Below are 19,237 nucleotides of genomic sequence, written 5' to 3'. Positions count from 1 at the left end.
CAGCGTTCGAGTATTTGTACGGACAGGTTTGTAAATATGTTTGTATCAGTACTCCCCCTGTTATGTTCCCATGTTTTTGCATTTACATGTCTGTGTTGTTACTGTTGATGAACATATAGGAAACTACAGTTAACCATATGGGTGAATAGTGTTAGCAGACTTTTGGTTGTACAAAGGGGGGGGGACTGTGCGATTAAGTAGACCCTCAAGTAGTCCCAGGAGTCCAAAATGTCTGCAGAGTCGAGTGCATACCCAGATATGGCTGAGTGTTAAGACACCAGTGTCTGTGGTGACTGAACTTTTGTGCATGATTTTTCTGCAATGGTCAGTTTGTTTTTCACCTCAACTTGAGGAAGTAGAAATGAAGTCAAACAGTTTGCCATTTCCCTTATTTTAGGTACAGCGATGTCATCTTGTTATGAGGCAGCTTACTTCTGGTAGCTGCAAACAAGTTGATTTAAAAAAAAAAGTTCAACCCTGTTTCCTTATTAATTAAATTCAATCCAACTGAACAGGAATTTGTTCAAGAAAAGTACCGACTGCTCAGTATGACGCAGAAAGGGACAGTAGCCTGTTTCAAAAGTTACTTGTGATCACATACACAGATCCAGGCTTGTGTTTAAGGATCAAATTATGAAGACAAAACTACTGATTTTGTAATTACTGGAATATATTGATGGTTACATTAACATATTTTGAATAAAATGTATATTTTGAGAACTTTACATGGTGAATCTGAATCTGTTTAGCTCTTATACTGTTACAGTTTGAGTTCAGATTTCCTGCAGGCTGTGGACATGAGAAGAAACATTTTTCGTTTTCTGTTTTTAATCACTGTAATCACAACCATTGAAAATGGGTAAATAGGTTTTGGATAGATGTCAAAAAAGCTATAATAAATAGTTCATATAGAGATGTATAATGTACAGTTGAACTGGTCACTAAACACCAAAACCTCCATTATTTTCTTTAAAATCTGGTTCCTACAGTTGGCTCTGGATGTCTGCTGTATTTTGACATCTGCAGCGACTTTCTGTTCTGAGACCAGCAGAGACTGTGCCGTCCTTCATCTCACAGCTGTCAGGGTCTTGGCCTGAGTTCTGCTCCCTCCTTCAAAGATTTTCTTTCCTTTGTTTTTGCACTTCCTCTCATTCACTGGCTTTAGGTTCACCAGTTTATTTAGAACAGCAGTTGTTACCTAGCCTAGATTCTTCCTGTTATGAGTACTCCAACTGGCCACTTTATTATGTACACATTGCCATTATAACACATATGTAATCAGCTACTCATACAGTAATGACTTTAGGCATGTAGACATGGTCAAGATGACCTTCTGAAGTTTAAACCAAGCATCAGAATGGGGAAGTACACAAGTCACTATGAAAGTGACTTGGTTTTTGTTGCCAGACAGGCTGATCTGACTAATTTCAGAAACTGCTGATCTACTAGGATGTTCCCACGCAACCATCTCTAGGCTTTTCAGTGAAGGATATGAAAAAGAAAAAATATCCAGTAAGCAAGAGGTTTCTGGGTGAAAATGCTGTGTTGATGTCAAAGGTCAGAGGGGAATGCAACAGTGATTTAAATTCAGATGGATCCATCCTGCCTTGTATCAGCAGCTCAGGCTGCTGATGGTGGTGTGATGCGTCTGGTCCCCCTAGTATCGAATGAGCATATTTAAAATGCCACAGTCTGAATATTATTGTTGACCGTGTCCATCCCTTTATGACCATAGCACATCCATCATCTGCTGATGACTGCATCCAGCAAGATGGAACGGCATGTCACAAAGCTCTCATCATCTCAAACTAGCTTCTTGAACACGATGCTGTCACCGGATCTCAATCCAGTAGAGCACTCTGAGATGTGATGGAACATGAGTCGCATCATTAATGTGCAGCCGACAAATCTGCAGCAGCTGTGTGAAGAGGGCCCAAGCAGGTACTAGCACAGTGTAACTAATAAAGTGGCTGGTGAGTGTGTAAACTATTACATTAACATATATACATGCTCCTAAACTAGGCAAATTATGTAGTGTTTGTACTAATAGTTTGTTTTTCACTCCATGAGCCGCTGAGAAGGCCAATCAGTGCAAACATTTAAGTCATCTTACAGTCCTTTAAGTGTGCTAAGCAAATGTTTGCAGAAATCATTCTTTGATTTGGGCACAGTCACTATGTCTAAGGCATATAAACAGAGGCGAGGACAATGGTGCTGGAAAACGCATGATTTGGACAACATTGGCCTCCTCTGTGTTGCCTGGCTTTGCTATTGTGCCCTGGCTGTACTAACTGGAGGCCAGCTGGCTGTGGTCCAGGTCCTTCAGTCCTCTTCACTGTGGAGGGCAAAGTGGATCGGTTCCAGAAAGCGCATACAGATACATACTGACCACTCGGCTGGCCACATAAATGGAGGATGCTGATAAAAAGCACTGGGAACCAAGCAGGAATGTGGTCCATAAAGCAAGAAAATGAACCAGTGGCAGGAGCTGAATAGTCCATGGGATCAATGAAGAGGTTTTTGCACTAAAAGGAGAAAAAGTATGCAAAGGAAGGGTGGATGACAGCTTTAAAATGGGCCTCCACTGGGAGGACGCCATAGCTACTGAGCGTCCAGCCAAGACTGATAGAAGAGCTGCACAAAAAGAATGGATGGACGGAGAGACGGCTTACTGGGTCAGAACCTCTTCTTATTCCCAGGGTCCATTGGACCTAACAGGGCTTCAGTGGGTTATCTGACCTGAATTTAAAATGTCTAAGTCAATAAGTGGATGCCATTCTGTCTCAGCAATGTTGATAGATAACAGGCCGATCGAAGGCAGCAACTCATTTTCAAGCATGATGCAGCATTTCAGTACTGAAGTATCACTTTAATGATCATATAAAGCGGTTCTGAGTGATGAAACTGGGCTCTACATAAGACCTTATTGATTACTTAGATGCTTGACCACATGTGAAATGGACTGCCTTGAAATGATCAAGTGATATTCAAGGACTCCAGATGACTTTTCTTCTGGCACACAAAGGATGCTGGCATGTGCTGACATGCGAACCTTTGGATGAGCTGCCATGAAATCTTACACTTTCATTTTACTCTGAGGGCATCTGACTGTAATGAAATCTCCGTTTGTTTGTTTTGACAGCAAATTCCTCCTCCGCGATCAGAGTTCACCAAACTAAACAAGCTTGGCACACAGTTACATCTTAGGCCCTGAAGTTATTGAATACCATCAGGTTGTCTTTATTCACTTAAAACATTATGAAAGCAACAAACCACAAATTATACTGTAGCTGTACTGCATTAGTTTTTATTATTTCTCTGGTGCTTTGGCTTATAAGAATAAAACTGAATGTGAAAGAATTTTAATGCCAATATTTAGGATAATTTACCTGAAATTTCAGAGTGGGATCCCTCCTCGATACATGCCCCTTCCAGTTCTTTCCTATATATAACCCCCCGCCCAACTACAAGCTGTTTGTCCTCGTTGTCATGCCCCACCTTCCCTCCCTTTTGCAATTCATTCACTTCTCATTAGTAGATGGGGATCTGCCCGGTGGAGCGGCCTTCCACAAACCGCAGCCTCAATTCACGCTCCAGCCGTCTGCCATTATCTACTAGAAACACTATCAAACCTAAACGAGGACGCGGTCCCAGCTATTGAATTAGCATTTAGCTCAATCTTCATGTCAACACACACAAATTCACCAAGTCCGTGAATGAATAAATCCCTGAATATCACTTTGTGTCGCTCAAAACTTTCCTTTTCTTGCATAGGCAACAAAGAGAATAAACAGTGGGTTTGAGATTGACTTTTGGCTTATGCAACCGCTGTTTTGCTCTTTACACAGACTTTGCATGCATGCTAATCTGACTACTTCATAAAGCACACACTACAAATGGAAACCAGAAAGTTTCAGGTACCAAATTTTTATCCCCTGCCTACAGATACTGCAGTTTCGCATGCAGATATCTATTTATGCTGATTATGCTGAAAACCTTTGAAGCCTCTTTATTTTGGCGTGAGGTGTCATTAACGGATTTAATAAAGAATCAAACAAGCAGAATGAATAATGGCATTTTACCAATAAAATCCTATCAATATTGATTCCATGTCACGAAACACACCAACAGCAGAGAAGGCATCATATAATTTAAACATTAACTTGAGGAAATGCTGCAGTGTCCAAAACCTCACGCTTTGTTTCAATAAACCTGACTTACTGGTTTCCAAAGTCTTTCGACGTGCAGCAACATTTCCTTCCTTTAACTGAAAGTGTCTGCCAACAGAGAGCCAATGACCCAGTGCTGGACAGGCGTTGGTGGATATGTCCAACCTTTGATGTTGGATTCAGTCTCAGTCCTGTTGCCCAGAATTTAAAGAACATGCAACACGTTCATCTGCAGTTAAATAAACGACTCAAAGTCAAAATAATTTGAAACAGTGGAAAGCACTCTATGTAATGATGAGTAAAGGTACGTGTTTGCTGCGGCTTCAGTTGGCTCGGTCATGAAAGCAGTCAGATCCATCTGCAGATAAGTGATTATGAAATAGCAGAGAGTATTTGGTAACATACAGATAATATAAAAGCAGAAGCCACACCAACCTAGAAGCTATGACTAAACCACAGCTCTTTTTTTACTCATTGGAAAAGGGAACACTGGTCTACTAAAAAAGCAAAACAGTTACTATATGCAACAATCAAAGTAACTAGAAAAATTTGCATTTCCTGCGAAAATGCAGTGTGGATGCCTTAACGCTGAAGATGTCTGTTGAAAAAAGCTGAAAAAATTGAAAAAAAATGCTGCCCTGAGCAGGATTTGAACCTGGCCCTTCTGGTCTCAAGGCAGCTACTCATCTCACTGAGCCAAACTCATTCTCACAAAGAAGAGGTGGAGAGACTGACAATTCTGCTGAAATGAGCAGAAGCTGCTGAGAATTGTGCTGATAAGAGGTGAAAAGGCTAAAAATTTTGCAGAAAAGGGGTGAATCAGCAGAATTTCTACTGAAAAGAGTTTTTTTTTCTGAAAACAGCTGAGATTTGTGCTGATAAGAGGTGAAAAGGCTGAAAATTTTGCTGAAAAGAGTTGAATGAGCAGAATTTCTGCAGAAAAGATGGAAAGCAGAACATTGCGCTGAAAAGAGGTGAATGAGCAGAATTTCTGCTGAAAAGAGTTTAAAAAGTTTAACTGTTATTTGAAAGAAATGTTGCCATAAGCAGGATTTGAACCCGGGCCTCCCAGTCTGAGAACGGATGCTCATCTTTCGGCATCCACACAAATATACATCCTACAAATACTTCAGTGTTGTTTATCCTGTGCAAGCAGCATGCAAGTACAGCTCAAAGCGTGCTTTGTATTGGAATCGAGGTCACACTTGTAACATTGTGACCTTAAACGAGATGAATAACCTAGAAAGTTGAACAAACCACTGACTTTCAGAGTAGGAAAACCACCAAATTAAAAAGCAGCTAAATTTATTTAAAAGTGAAAGTCAGGTGCAACTTTCACTTTTCAGGTTACTCCAAATAGTAAACCTGTACACATACATACATATTATATATATGTATACTTATATATGGATTACCCTTATGCTTTATATTCTGGATTAATCCGCCATGAACAGTTTACCCCAAAACTAAGTTATCCTTCTTAGGTTTTTTGAGATATTTAAGGCCATTTTATCCAAGATAATGAATTCAGCCAAATAAATCTTCCACTTCCTTCTTCCAATTAGAATGAAGAATTTCAAATTCGCCACTTGTACCACAAACAGTAGATAGTAGGTAAATACCAGTGTTCAAATGTTCTGTTAAATTTAGGCTTAAACAACATTTATCAGGTTTCAGGTTGTGTAGACCATGTTCTGTTTAATGTGTGATGCACATCATTTAAAGCTAATGTTTTTAATTAGCTACACAGTTACACCTTGCACTTAATTAGTATAAATATTTAGTTTCCAACTAATCTGTATGTAAGGACCAGTTAGAGCTTAATGAACGACCATTTAAAATGTGCTCATGCATTAAACTTGAATGTCTTCTGACCTAAAACTACAAAGCAAAATTTTCACGTCAACTTGAGCTCCGTGGATGTAAAAATACATAAATTCATGTATTAATAGAAGTTCAGGGCAGTTTTTTTCCATTTAACTAGAGGAAACTTGAGTTAACGCTGTCTGTGGGAGGCAAACATTCAGCACTGTCTTATTTATTCGTAGGTGCTAAAAGGATATAGGACCAAAAACACAACCGTGACTTCAATTTTAAACTTAATTGCCATTTTAAACTCAGCCCACGTGTCGAGTTTGTGGCTGTGCTCAGAAAAGGTCAGAGCCGTCACAGCTTCATTGTCATTTTTTTTCAGGATTTCCTGCCAGCATCCCACCCTCTTTATCTTTCCTCCCACACTCTCTCACGTGTCTATATCTGCCGTTCACTGTGTGAAGGTGTAACGACACAGTTTACTTCTTTTAGAAAAGTCAGCAGAATACATTCCCCTCATTATCATAGAGTATTCAGCACATGACTAAATATTGAGTGCATACATCAGCATTCTCTGATAACACTGGAATATTTAAGGAAGTATGATTTACATTTTAAAACTAAAGCGGCTTTAGTTTCTGATCTGGTCGTTTTCACCACTTCCTTCTTCAGGATATACTTATATTGACGTCTGTTTTTGCACTGTTGTTGAAATTTACGTGCAATTTTAAAGCAGAGAAGAAGAAAATTACAAAAACAACATTTTTTTATAACTGTGTTTTATAATGTAAGTATGTAATCCTTTCAGCATATTATAATTCAAGTGGTTTAAGAGGAAAGTAGACTAATACATGTTATTAGAACTTAGAACTAAGCAGTGACAGGAGATCTTGGTCTTTGCAGAGCAGATGAGGTGAGCAGTGTACAATGAAGACTGATACAAACAGGAAAGATGTGAGATGCTGCAGTGCAATGGATTAAACACGACAAGGAGAGATGAACGTGACTCTCATGGGAAGAAAGAAACCCACTCACTGCTGGCAATTTTGGTCATGTCCACCTTGGGTTTTGGAGCAGACGTCATAAGTGAGGGGTGGACCTGACTATTACCGAGTGTCCATTTGGTGGTGATACCAGTTAATGTTATTAATGTTCACAATCTTAATGTACTTAATGTATACTTTAAAAACTAAAAGAGGACTTTGAAGTAACTGTTGGGAGCCTAGACTCATCAGGAAAATGTTTACTGAGGTTGTAAATCAAGTGAGAAGTCAGGTAATTTTCTCAGCCGTCTGTAGAGTCTAACTTCTCTTTGCAACTAGAGGATTCACCCCCTGCTGGCATTCATAAGAATGAAGGTCTAAGTAACTAACGGACTATTTTATATACAGTATATGTGCAGAGGTGGAGAAGGACAGTCCATTTTCAAATTCAGGCTTTGTTTTCTGGATTTCTACCTGCTGTAGCTTTAACATTTACATTTCCTGTCCTCTCTTCATTCTGCTGCCCTTTGGCTACAGCCTTATCTGTCTCTAACATGACACCACTGATCTCAGATAATAATAACGAGTGCAGTTTGTGCTAGGTGGGTTATCTGACAGAGCACACTGAGAGGGTTACAGTTGAATTGTAATCCAACTGTTCTGCCACTATAGCTGCTGTTATTAGGACATAAAACATGATAGTTTTCTGCACAGAGGTCTAGTACACAGTTTAGTGAACACTTTTATAGTAAGGACTTCCAAGAAACACTTGAGTGTCAAAGTGTGTAATCTTATAAAGGAAGACTTTATGGTTTTAATATGAGATTACATTGGATTATAATTTTTAATTTTTTTAAAAAAATTTTTCTTCCTGGTTATTTTATTTCTGAATGTTTCAAATATATTTTCAGAAATAATGTTGTCTCCATATGTACACACAATTGCATTCACATCACCTGGAGCTGAGCATGTTTGGTTTAATGGATGGATTCCATTAAAATGTGAAACATTTTTTTATTGATATTTCCACTTGATTTTATACGAGAACGGTGTTTTTTTATGGGAGTATGTAAGTCCCATTCCTATTAACAGTGTGTGTTTACGTTGTCCCAGAGAACGAAATAAATGTTTCGTTATAATATGTGTGTGTGTGTGTATATATATATATATATATATATATATATACATTGGTATATATATACCAATGTATTTAAAACAGTTTCAGGCCTCGCAAAACACCGAACTAAATTCTATAAATAATTTAAAGTTTCAGTTTCAGTAACCTGAATTTAAAACACACACGCACGTCAGCCTTTGAAGTCGTACGACTCAATTACATGAATGAGCACGGTTATACCTTTAAGTACCCCCTCCCTTCACTTCAGGCTTTACTATCTGCGGTTGCGCGTAAGCCCTCATTGGCTGTTGCTGATAATCGGTCAACAAGAGGACCGGAGGGATACAGGAGGGCACAGGGCAGCATGTTTACAGCTGCTTATGCCCGTAATTAGTTGCCCGGCACAACCGAGTCGCTTTATGAGGTTATTTTAAAAAAAAAAATTAGTTTTTTTTGCTGCTTTGGTTTTTTGGAGACACTGAGCTCTTGTGAGTGCCGTCGATAATGCTTTTGTGTCGCACAGCAGCGGCTCTGGATCTGGCTTTCAAGTCACCGGGTTCGTCTCTGCTGCGAGCCAAAGCAAGCAAGCTGAAGGATGTTACTTTGACGCTGCGCACGGACCACTCGTTTCAGCGACACCGGTTTTCCTGCGCATCCGTCAGGCGTGTCTATCTGCCCTCCGTGCACCTGGGTAAACAGCACCCGGAACTCATCCAGAACTGGGACACATCGTCTACGTTTGTAACCAGCACGGACTGGGCGCATTTGGACTGGGTGGCCGCTGTAGCTGTGCGCCGTGAAAGCGCTGAATGTACAATCCTCAGGCAGCCGCTGGTTTTCACACACCGGCGCCCAAACAGCAGGGGGGACCCGGCGGGTAATGTTTTGTTTACGGGTAACTGGGACGTTTCCAGTCGCCGCTGCTCCACTAGGACCATGCAGACCAGATCTTCATCCACACAGGCTGCCACTAAGAAGAACGAGGAGCAGACTGACGACGACAAAGGGGTAATTTCAACCTTTAACACGAGCACAGCACGTTTTAGAGATCAACCGGCGAGCACACCGTCCTGGCCTCTATCACCCACAAGCAACAGATTCAAAACATGTTTATGAATTATGCAAAATAGCAGACGAGCTGCTTTTCTTTTTGCATAACAGCCCTCATGTGAGCGAGCCTGCTTGTTATACAACACTACACGACGCGCACAGCTATGTGGGCCGCCTGCCTTTGCAGTGAATCCACGGTGGTGCATGTATAATTGACATGACTTCGACAAACCTGTACTCGAAGCAGCACATGTGTCATTTTCAGAGCATGTTGGATCACACTTTGCAGTGTCAACAGCGAGCGTGCTCCCACGGTGTGTGAGTGGCGCTGAGTCACTCTCACCAAACATCTGAGCACTTTTAAACTTCGCCTTGCACGTGCTCTCGGTGGGTGGTTGTGCGAGTCAGCATCCGTGATGCTAAAAGAGCTGAAGGTGTGTGGGCACAGGGCAGGTTATTACCGTGCGCTGTGTAACAGGTCACGCTGGATTACATTACCATCATTTTTAGGTGACTCAGTAGCACATGGACACACCTACAGTGCTACAGTGGGCATGCCAAGATCTCAAGAACATGCTGCCTTGCTTTTTACCTTGTTCAACATCTCACTAGTTTATTAGAAGAGCAGCAAACAAACGCATGCAAGGATCTGTCCTGATAAAGAATCATTTATCAGTTTAAGGTTCTCATATATGAGAATTTGTTTTTGGACAGATTTAAATGATGCTTTTTCTTCTCTTTGACTTTTTAGTTTAAAAACTTAAACAGTTAGTTGAGGCTGACAAATGTATAAGGGAAATAACCAGGTTGCAACGTTACCCTTACATGGGATGGGAATGGCATTCAGTTTGATCTGGACACAAAGAGAATAAAATCCTTAAAGGATGTCGTGTCCACTTGACATATGGTGTAGATCTTTGTTCACTTACACGTCATCTTCTGATTGGTATGCACTTACATTCTCATAAAACTCGATAAAATATGAACCTTTTATTAGCAAGAAGCTAATACAAGTAAATCACCACACTGTTTTATTTTGTGAAGCAGAAGAATTGGATTCAGGTTGAGAGAAAGTGATTAGATTTGATGCAGCATTTAATACTGTTTTCCCTTTAACTCAGAAATAGGCTCTCAGAGCCTGATGTTTTTCAAAATCTGATGCCTATATTACCCACAATGCAACTCAACAGTAAACAGGCTTTCATGGGTGGAAAACTGATAGCAGACTAATAGGAATGGACTACAGGGCTTTGGGAACCCTGCATCGATGATCATTTTTCATGTAGCTCTCTGTGGAGTCAAGTCATTTCACATTTAAAGCAACGCTCCCTAAGACATGTAAACGGCTGTATAAACTGTAGTTCCCTAAATGAAACACACACCTACAGGAACCTGCTTGAGTGTAACTTTGTTTCAAGGACACCTAGCAGGCACTTTCTGGGTTCTACTTCAGTCTCTAATGAGAGAGAGAGTTCCTGTTTTACTGTTTCTCTCCTGCTGTATGGTGTGTATGGTTTTAGTGGTGTTTTAAAGTGTCACATCCAAAAGATGAAATAAGGTTAGTATGTTATCCCCCCTCCACCAAACTTTACACTTGGCACAATGCACTCAGACAAGTACTGGTCTCCTGGCAACCATGAAACCCAGACTCGTCCATTGGATTGCCAGACGGAGAGGTGTGTTTCGTCACCTCCAGAAAACATGGTGATGGTGTGTTTTACACTGCTTTATCCAATGCTTTGCACCATGCTTGGTGATGTAAGGCTTGGATGCAGCTGGTCGACCATGTAGCTCTCTACACTCTGTTCTTGAGCTAATCTGAAGGCCAAATGAAGTCTGGAGCGATCGACTCTGAAGAAAGTTGGCGATCGCTGTGCACTGTGCACCTTAGCACCTGCTGACCCTGCTCTGTGATTTTTACCACGTTGCAGCCGAGTTGCTAATGTTCCCAACATTCCCCATCATTTCCACTCCGTTATAATACCACTAACAGTTGACTGTGGAATATTTAATAGTAAGGAACTCTCACAACTGGACTTGCACAGGTGGTATGCTATCACGGTACCATGGCACAACATCACCAGATCGTGAGATCTTTATGCAGACTGCTTCTACAAACATTTGTATGAGTAGGTGCTTCATGAGTCTTCTACACCTGGGGCTAAGGAATTGATTGGAACACCTGGATTCAATGATTTGGATGGGTGTGAATATTTTTGGCAATACAGTGTATAAAGCCAGCTCACTGATTTGCTTTTCCACTTTGTCTTTGAGTTTTCTCTCCTTGACTGCGATTTAGGTGGCTTCCTTTCTCTTTAACCCTCCTTCATTTACTTCGTAAGCACCAAAATGAGTCACAAAGCAGGGACGGAACCCCTTTAGAGTGTTGTAATAAAATAGCCTATCAATTACCTAAAGGAACCGATGTGATATATTGATTGGCTGGGTCAAAACAGTCAAAGTTTTGCAGAGTTATGGTCACAGACGCACTTGCTAATGTGAGACGAGATGCATTAAAAGCTAAAGATGCATTTTCAGTATGTATTAAAACATTTCCGTAGAAATTGTGGCAGTGTAGTATTCGTCAGTTTTTATGGCCACAATAATCGTGCTGTGAGAATCTGACAGCCCTGTGCATTGCATGTGAGTGTCTCTTTGTCCTTGCTTGCATGTCACATGTGTTTTCATGCCTCTGAAAAGCTGTTATCAGACACAGCAGTCCCACTGTTCCCCTCCTATACACCCTCCCTGGCACAACTCCCTTTAGCTGCTCGCTCACATGACCCTCCCACAGCGTTGCCTTCCTTTACTTTTAGCTTGGCCTTTCTTGCCTCTGAAAAGCAAAGGCCTGCTCCCTCACCCACCCCGGACTCTGCCATTGTCCATTGTTGGCAGCCCGGTGAATGTATTGCCAAGCGTGTGGCTTCATCCAGGAGCTTGGGCCAAAATTTAGCAAGACAAATTGTAGCCAAGAGAAAAGATAAGCCTGTTTCCCCCCCCCATCTTCCCTTCTTCACCATTGTTACTGCTTTCTTGATTAAGTGGCTGACTAAAACCCACAAAGAGAGTCTGCAAGCGTAGTCTCAATGCAGCCTAAAAAGCAGAAAGGGACATGAATGGAAGTTACTGTATGTAAAGGCTAAATGTCACACATAGCAATGAATGGCCTTCCGTTGCCTCTAACGGTCCTAATTTTTAAAAACAACCAAACATGTCACATTTGCAGATGTCTCAAAGACCATTCAAACTCCATATAAAAGCACACACATCCACATCCCTGCAGGATTTACTTTAGATTATTGCTTAGCTGCTAGCTGGACAGCTAGCTACATAAACACGTCAAGCTTAGTGGCACAATAAGCAGTCTTTTTTGAACATGGTGAAAAAATAGCTGAATGCACCCGGGAGGTATTTCCTGTTGTGTGTGTGTGTTCCTCCAGAGGAAGATCAAGTTTCCTCTTCAGCAGAGAAGATATTTGAGTAACCACTGGTCACAATAGCCCCAAGTCATCTAATACTAAGCTGCTCCATTTAGTCTCCCATTTAGTCCAGTATAAATAGGGAGAAAATACTTTAAATTAGAAGAAATTTTTAATAATGTATGCATTATGATAACAGGGTGTGCAACACTCACAATAGTTTCTTAGACAGCTTTTGGCTTCGGGGTGTGCCTTTTTAAAAACGCTAAAGCTGTGAAAGTCAGCTGTTCTTTATTATTCCAACAAGGAGTCCCAGCCTTCATGCAACTCTTGTCTTTGTTTTGTGGAGCAGTGCTGTCACTCAGATGATTGATAATTTTAGTATACTACTTGAACTTACAGTATAATAATGTACAGGGCTCATAGTAACGCAGTAAGTAGTTCTAAAGACCAAGATGCTTTTACATGGAATTATTTGTAACTGTTACAGCAAACAAGACACTTATTTTTATTATTTTAGTTTTACTCAAATCCGTTCTATCAATGTGTTATAAAAGCCTCATGAGTTTTCTGTGTGGAGAGAAAAGTAGGTTGACACAGATTCTCCGTGTAAACACACCTGTATCATTACATGTCTGAACAAATAGTCGAAAGTGGAAAAAGCGTGCCATGCTCAGGATTTTTTTATGTTTCTGATTAAATGAACAACTTGATCGTTGATTTCTAATTTCATGCAGGTTTCAGTTTTGAGTCCTGATGTTTCGATATGACGACGGCTGTAAATGAAACAAACCAATACTGCAATATACGCATATATAAGATGTTTAATACAAGGTATGGCTTCCTCTAGAACAGTGTTTTCCAACCACTGTGCCGCGGCACATAGGTGTGCCGTGGAAGATTATCTGGTTCCACCTGATTAGTACTCTAAGCCAGCGGTCCCCAACCTTTTTTTGCTATGGACCAGTTTGTCAGACAATATTTGCACGGACCAGCCTTTTGTCGCGGATAAATACAACAAAATAAAACCAGAACCGGTACCAAAAAAAAAGATTTATTGATTTATTCATCAAAGACCCCCTGATCTAGAAAGCCCCGGGCCACTCTTGCAGTGTGGGCTCGGGCATAGTCCTGCTGAAACGACTGCAGGTTGGGGAGCTGCCACAAGAATGGCACAAATACGGTTTAAGGCATTCTCTGGATTTCTGCTCCATCAGATATCCACCAAGAACACTGCTCTCATGGATATGCAAAGCTGCAGCAACAGCCCAGAGATGCTTGCAAACAGCCGGGCCTCGGTGGTAGCACTGGTGACAGTGTTGTGCAAATTCTGGGCTTTTGTGCTTTGATGGCTTAAGATTTCAGTAAACTGAACCATTTCTAAGGTGTGTAAGTGAGTTCATTCGTGTTCAGTAAACACATTCACACAATCCATTTACTAAAAGCTGAAAACTACTCGCAGACTTTATTTATTTTAATATATATTTTTTTTAAAAGAAAGCTTTTTTTTTTCCTATAGATTCAAATGATGTACTTAAACATTGATTCAAAATAAAGGTTGAAAACTTATTTCACAACAAGAAAATTGTTTCTTTTTGACCATCTGTTGAAGCTCTTACTGATATAAAACCATTACGGCCTTAGCCATAAGGCCAGATGGAGGGTTGTTTATTTACATACTGTTTCCAAATGCAGGCGTTCTCAAGTGTCCGCCGTCGCTGCTCTGCTGCAGTCTGCCGTCCGCTGTGGCCTGAATGTCGTTATTGTGTGTTGCAGTTTACTAATCTGCTTCACACACACTGAGTGACCTGCCTGCTCCCTGTTACGTGTCGGGCAGCTGGACTGTGTCTGGTGCTTGTTCATCTTGGAGTGGTGCGTGTCTGGGCTCACAAACGCAACCCGACGTGTGTGAGAGGCTCTTTGTGTAGCACAAAGTGACTGACATTAAGTGTGTGAGAGGGAGAGTGATAATGTGATTCACTTAAACAACGCAGACGCAGCAGCCTGTGTTTAATCAGCTGACTCGGCTGCTCCTTGAATAGGAGGGTCATAAAAATCGTCTTTGTTTGACCAGCTTGCTCCACATTATAATAGTACTTTCGTTTCTATATCTGTCCTAACAAAACAAATATGGCATGTCAACATCATTTCCAAGATACGACTGTTTGTGCAGAGTTCAGGCTCACTAAGGAAAGTTATTTTGATGTATTTACAGTAACCTTTCACCTAGATGCTTTGAACGTTGCAATAAGACCAGCATGTTGAAACCAGGCACTACAACCACAGCTCCCGGTAGCTAACCAGCTAAGCAACATTACTCTGTAATTACATACACAAGTTAAACGTGCTGACAGCACAACAGCAATGGTGGAAAGATGGAGGTGATGTTGTGTAGTTGTATTGTGTTCTTCTTTCTTCTTTTTGTTTTTATGAATTCGGCTTCCAAACTTTTACACACCTGTTTAGTAAAGCAGTTCAGTTATCTGCAGATACTGTGTATAGATCCACAGCACTAGTCAATTCCACAGTTCCATGTGTTGCCAGTGATTGTGCTCTTTGGCTTTGTTGTGCTTGATGTCATAATACTCATATCAAAGTGATCTGCAGTTGTATTTGAATGGAAAATGAAATAACTTCATTTTAATTCATGGCAAGCGTCTTCTCTTTTTTGCCTTGCAGCCACCGTCTTTGTTGTTGCTTCCTATAGCAACAGAGACGGTATCAGAGTCCATCCTCCTGTTTCATGTTGTGCGTCTCATGTTTTTGTACAGGATGTTCAGACTTTAAAGGAGGCTTCTACTACGTCATCGGAGAAGAGCCTGGAGGACAGAGAGCCAGAGGGAGGGAAACCCAACAAAACCCAGCAGCTTAAGAACGTCTTCAAGGAATATGGAGCAGTGGGAGTTTCCTTTCACATCGGGATCTCTCTCATGTCTCTAGGAATGTTCTACATGCTAGTATCCAGGTAACAAAATGTCCGGTCACTGCACGAGGCATTGGCGTTTACATTTAAGATTTACAGAGATGAGGTTAAAGACTGATAAAATTGACTTACAAGTGGAAGTTTAAGTCACCTCATATACTTAAAACAGTTTTACACCTTAGAGAAAATCTACAAAGAATACCTCAACACTTTTAAAGTGATCTGTTTTCCCTTCTTACTGATGCCTAAGCAAAGGGAGCTACTAAAGCTACTATGTTTCAATCTATGGTGAAAGTATCCCATTACAGCCACCTTTTAGAGTCTAAAAGATATTTACTATTCTAAAGAAAAGGCAGAGACAGTTTTGACATTTCTCCAAAAAACAATTCCCAACAATTAATCACAAAAATGTAACAATGTCATGTAGTAGCGACACTAAAATCTGATGTGGGGCAAAAAAAATGAACATCGTGTTTCATTGCTCGACAGTAATGGGTCCTCAAAGAATAGAGTCTTTGTAGATGCACCAAACACTAATCAGATTTATGGAGAAGTCTTTATACTAGAGGATTTTCTGCTTTCTATTGACTGTGAAACAACAGTCCTCATTGATCCACAGCTGAATACCACATTTTCTGAAATCCTCTCGCAGCCATTTGGGACAATGTAGGAAATCATTAACTGAAGCGAAAACAGTTTTTTTTTTTTTTTTTTTTTATGTGCTTTTGCAATGAGGAACATAGATTGGCAGTAAATGGGACCAATTCACGAGACAATAGCAAAGTATAGACAGTCAGCCTTATTACATTGGCGCTGGATGCAGACAAATTCATGCTCAAGTTTAATTTACTCATCTTTCAAGGATTTGTTGTTGTGTGACTTGCAAAATATAAAGTCCTTGCGTTCTGTCTGTTGACAGTCATAGACGGTTAAAAGTCAAACAGCACAACACACCCCTACTTTATCAGCTCAACAATTTTCTGTCTGGCCAGAGGCACGAATACCAGAGAGGCCTGACAGATATAATCTGAGAGCTTGGAGATTTCCTTCTGTAGCTGATAATGACCCTTGAACTGAAAAATGACTCTGCAACTGTTGTGCATTATCACTGTGCAGCCACAGCGCTCAGGCATGTGGTGTGCTAATACAGGGCTGTGTGCTGAGCACACAGCAGCCAGAGTGCAGACAGATCGCTTTATATAGCTGACTCAAACTGTGTGTGACTGTGTGCTGTAATGACTGACTCATGTTGGCACATTCTTTGCATATTTGCTTCCCAAAGTAGGTCGGGTCAAAATTGCAAAACTATATCAAAACTTTTCTCATGAAGGCAGTGGTGCCTGTAGCCTTTTAAAGGCAGATCAGAAGTCATGTGCTAATAGCTTCAAGTTAAGAAGACGTGAAGTTAAAAAAACAAAAACAATAAATTCTCTATTGTAAACAGTCCCCCCTAGTGGAGATCAAGATGAATTACAACTTTATGCAACAGGCAATGAGGAAACCAGTTTTAAAAAGATGTTACATCATATTATTTCTGGTCTATGCTAATTCACTACTAATGCTGCAGAAGAAAATCCTAAAAATATTTTTAATATATGTATTTAATTATATTTTAATTCATTTTTACATTGAAAAATCAATCACATAATAATAATAATAATAATAATAATAATAATAATAATAATAATAATAATAATACAACATTTCATTTATTTCAGACCCTCAAGGTCACCTTACAGTAACACGTAAACATACCATTAAAAACATAAGAAAAATGTATATATAGCAAACATGGTCATCACGTCATTCTTTATTTAAAGGATTATGATGATAATGCAAATGTGCTGCATGGCCCAATATATTGGTGTGTGTGTGTGTGTGTGTGTGTGTGTGTGTGTGTGTGTGTGTGTGTGTGTGTGGTGGACTATTTTCACTCATGTGATTAAAACGTTTTTGGATGCATTTGGACAAAGACACATTTCTCTGTATCTTTGCCTCTGTGCACAAATCAAACAATCAAGATGTGTGATTGAAGTACAAACCCTCAGCTTTAATTGTAGGACTGCTTCTTATTTTGAAATGGTCAAAAGTAATCGGACAGTTTGCTGACGAGCAGTTTCATAGCCAGCTTTCATAGAGAGCTTGTTCCTCCATTGTCCATGGTGTACTATTCGATAGCTATCAACTAATATATAGGCTATTAATTTAAATACTGTTAAATTGCATTTGGTAGCTACTCACATAATCAAAATCGAAGTAAACCTCTCAGACAGAGCCAAAATGTTAGATTGATCAAATCAGCAATCATGTGCATTCTTAAATAGAAACAATGCAACGGCCAGCAACGCTGGAAGTCCTGCAACCATAAAAGACAACTAAAGTGGATGATTTTGGAATTAAAGGTTAGTCAAGGTTAAAGTAGTTTTTGAACCCCCAAAATGTGGGACTGTATAAATAAATGGCTTAATACTTAAACAGTTAATGCAATAATTTGGTAAAAATCACAATATTAAAGCTTAAAGTCTAATTGGTTCAATCATTTTCAATTTTATTTATATAGCGCCAAATAACAGCACCTGTCGCATCAAGGCGCTTTATATTGTAAGGTAAAGACAGAAACAAAACAAAAACACACAGAGAAACAGCAAAAAACCCAACAACTACAAGCAAGCTCTTGGTGACAGTGGGAAGGAAAAACTCCCTTTTAACAAGAAGAAACCTCTGGCAGAAGCAGACTCAGGGAGAGGCAGCCATCTGCTGCGACACGGTGGGAGGGAAGGGAGGGAGACGGGACTGATTTAAAATCCATTTGTAGTGTTTTGCAGAGGCACACATAAAGAGTACTGTGGACCTAACTGTGTATATACACACAAACACCTTCTGGTCCCAACTTACAGATTTCCTGTTATTTGTGTTCCCAGTGGGATCGACATGACTGCCATATTGTGCAAACTGGGCTTCAGCGAGGCGTTCGTTCAGTCCAAGATGGCCGCTGGAACCAGCACATTCGTCCTGGCCTACGCCATTCACAAGCTCTTCGCTCCTGTTCGCATGAGCATCACTCTGGTGTCTGTGCCTCTAATTGTGCGCTACTTCAGAAAGACTGGACTCTTCAAACCTCCCACACCTGCACCCTGATGGCCCCTCCTCTGCTGCCTCATTGAGTAACAAACCTCTTTAATGGCCTAATGCCTGTAAATCTTTATTCATCTGGCTTCAAACTGAAACACCTTCACATTTGTGAATTCAGGTTCCCTCGTCATTTATCGCTATAACAGATCGAAGTGATCAAATGCTTTACTGTGGTTTGAAGTCTTTGGCTCATCATACATAAGGACTTAAATGTATCAAATATTTATTTGAAATCAGAAGAGTGAACAGGGATTGTGTTATTTTTAATTAAACTGTCAGATTAAGCTAATCTCTTCTGCACCGTTCTCCAGCAGCTGACTCGGCCATGTTCTGGTGTTTTGCTTGCAACCCTCTCTGCTCATCTTTACCTTCCTTCTCACCTTACTTTTTAGTCCTCCTTTTTGCCGTTTGCCTTCTCTCTCTCTTGGCATCCATTTCCGATCCCTTCAGTATTTCTGGAGGCTTTGTTCCTTTTTTTCCTTTCTTACAGTTTTCCCCCCAAATACAAGAACAGAAGCAGTAACTGCAACGTCACTAATACAAGTGAAGCTCATTGCAAACTTTGGATGAAGAATGTTGAATCATTTGTGTTTCCTGATTTGAGTATTTAATTAAAGAGAATTTCTCTTTTA

The 19,237-nt window shown here is 40.3% G+C and overlaps 1 protein-coding gene and 1 long non-coding RNA gene across 2 annotated transcripts; both read left to right on the top strand.

Moving 5' to 3' along the window:
• Positions 1-6,597: 6,597 nt before the first annotated feature.
• On the top strand, positions 6,598-8,104 carry LOC145428836 (uncharacterized). The gene is made up of 2 exons (XR_013909161.1): positions 6,598-6,768; positions 6,885-8,104. It is a non-coding gene; the product is annotated as an uncharacterized LOC145428836 (long non-coding RNA).
• A 277-nt stretch (positions 8,105-8,381) lies between these two features.
• Positions 8,382-19,237, top strand: mims2 (mitochondrial inner membrane scaffold 2). Its single transcript, XM_026166820.2, has 3 exons — positions 8,382-9,089; positions 15,322-15,515; positions 18,395-19,237. Exons 1-3 carry the CDS (start codon positions 8,586-8,588, stop codon positions 18,609-18,611), a joined length of 915 nt encoding a protein of 304 aa, XP_026022605.2. The 5' UTR covers positions 8,382-8,585; the 3' UTR covers positions 18,612-19,237.

The sequence above is a fragment of the Astatotilapia calliptera genome, chromosome 5 (assembly GCF_964374335.1).
Source record: "Astatotilapia calliptera chromosome 5, fAstCal68.1, whole genome shotgun sequence".
In the NCBI taxonomy this organism is placed as follows: domain Eukaryota; kingdom Metazoa; phylum Chordata; class Actinopteri; order Cichliformes; family Cichlidae; genus Astatotilapia; species Astatotilapia calliptera.
The sequence above is the reverse complement of the archived record's forward strand: the minus strand, read 5'-3'. Positions and strand labels throughout refer to the sequence as shown.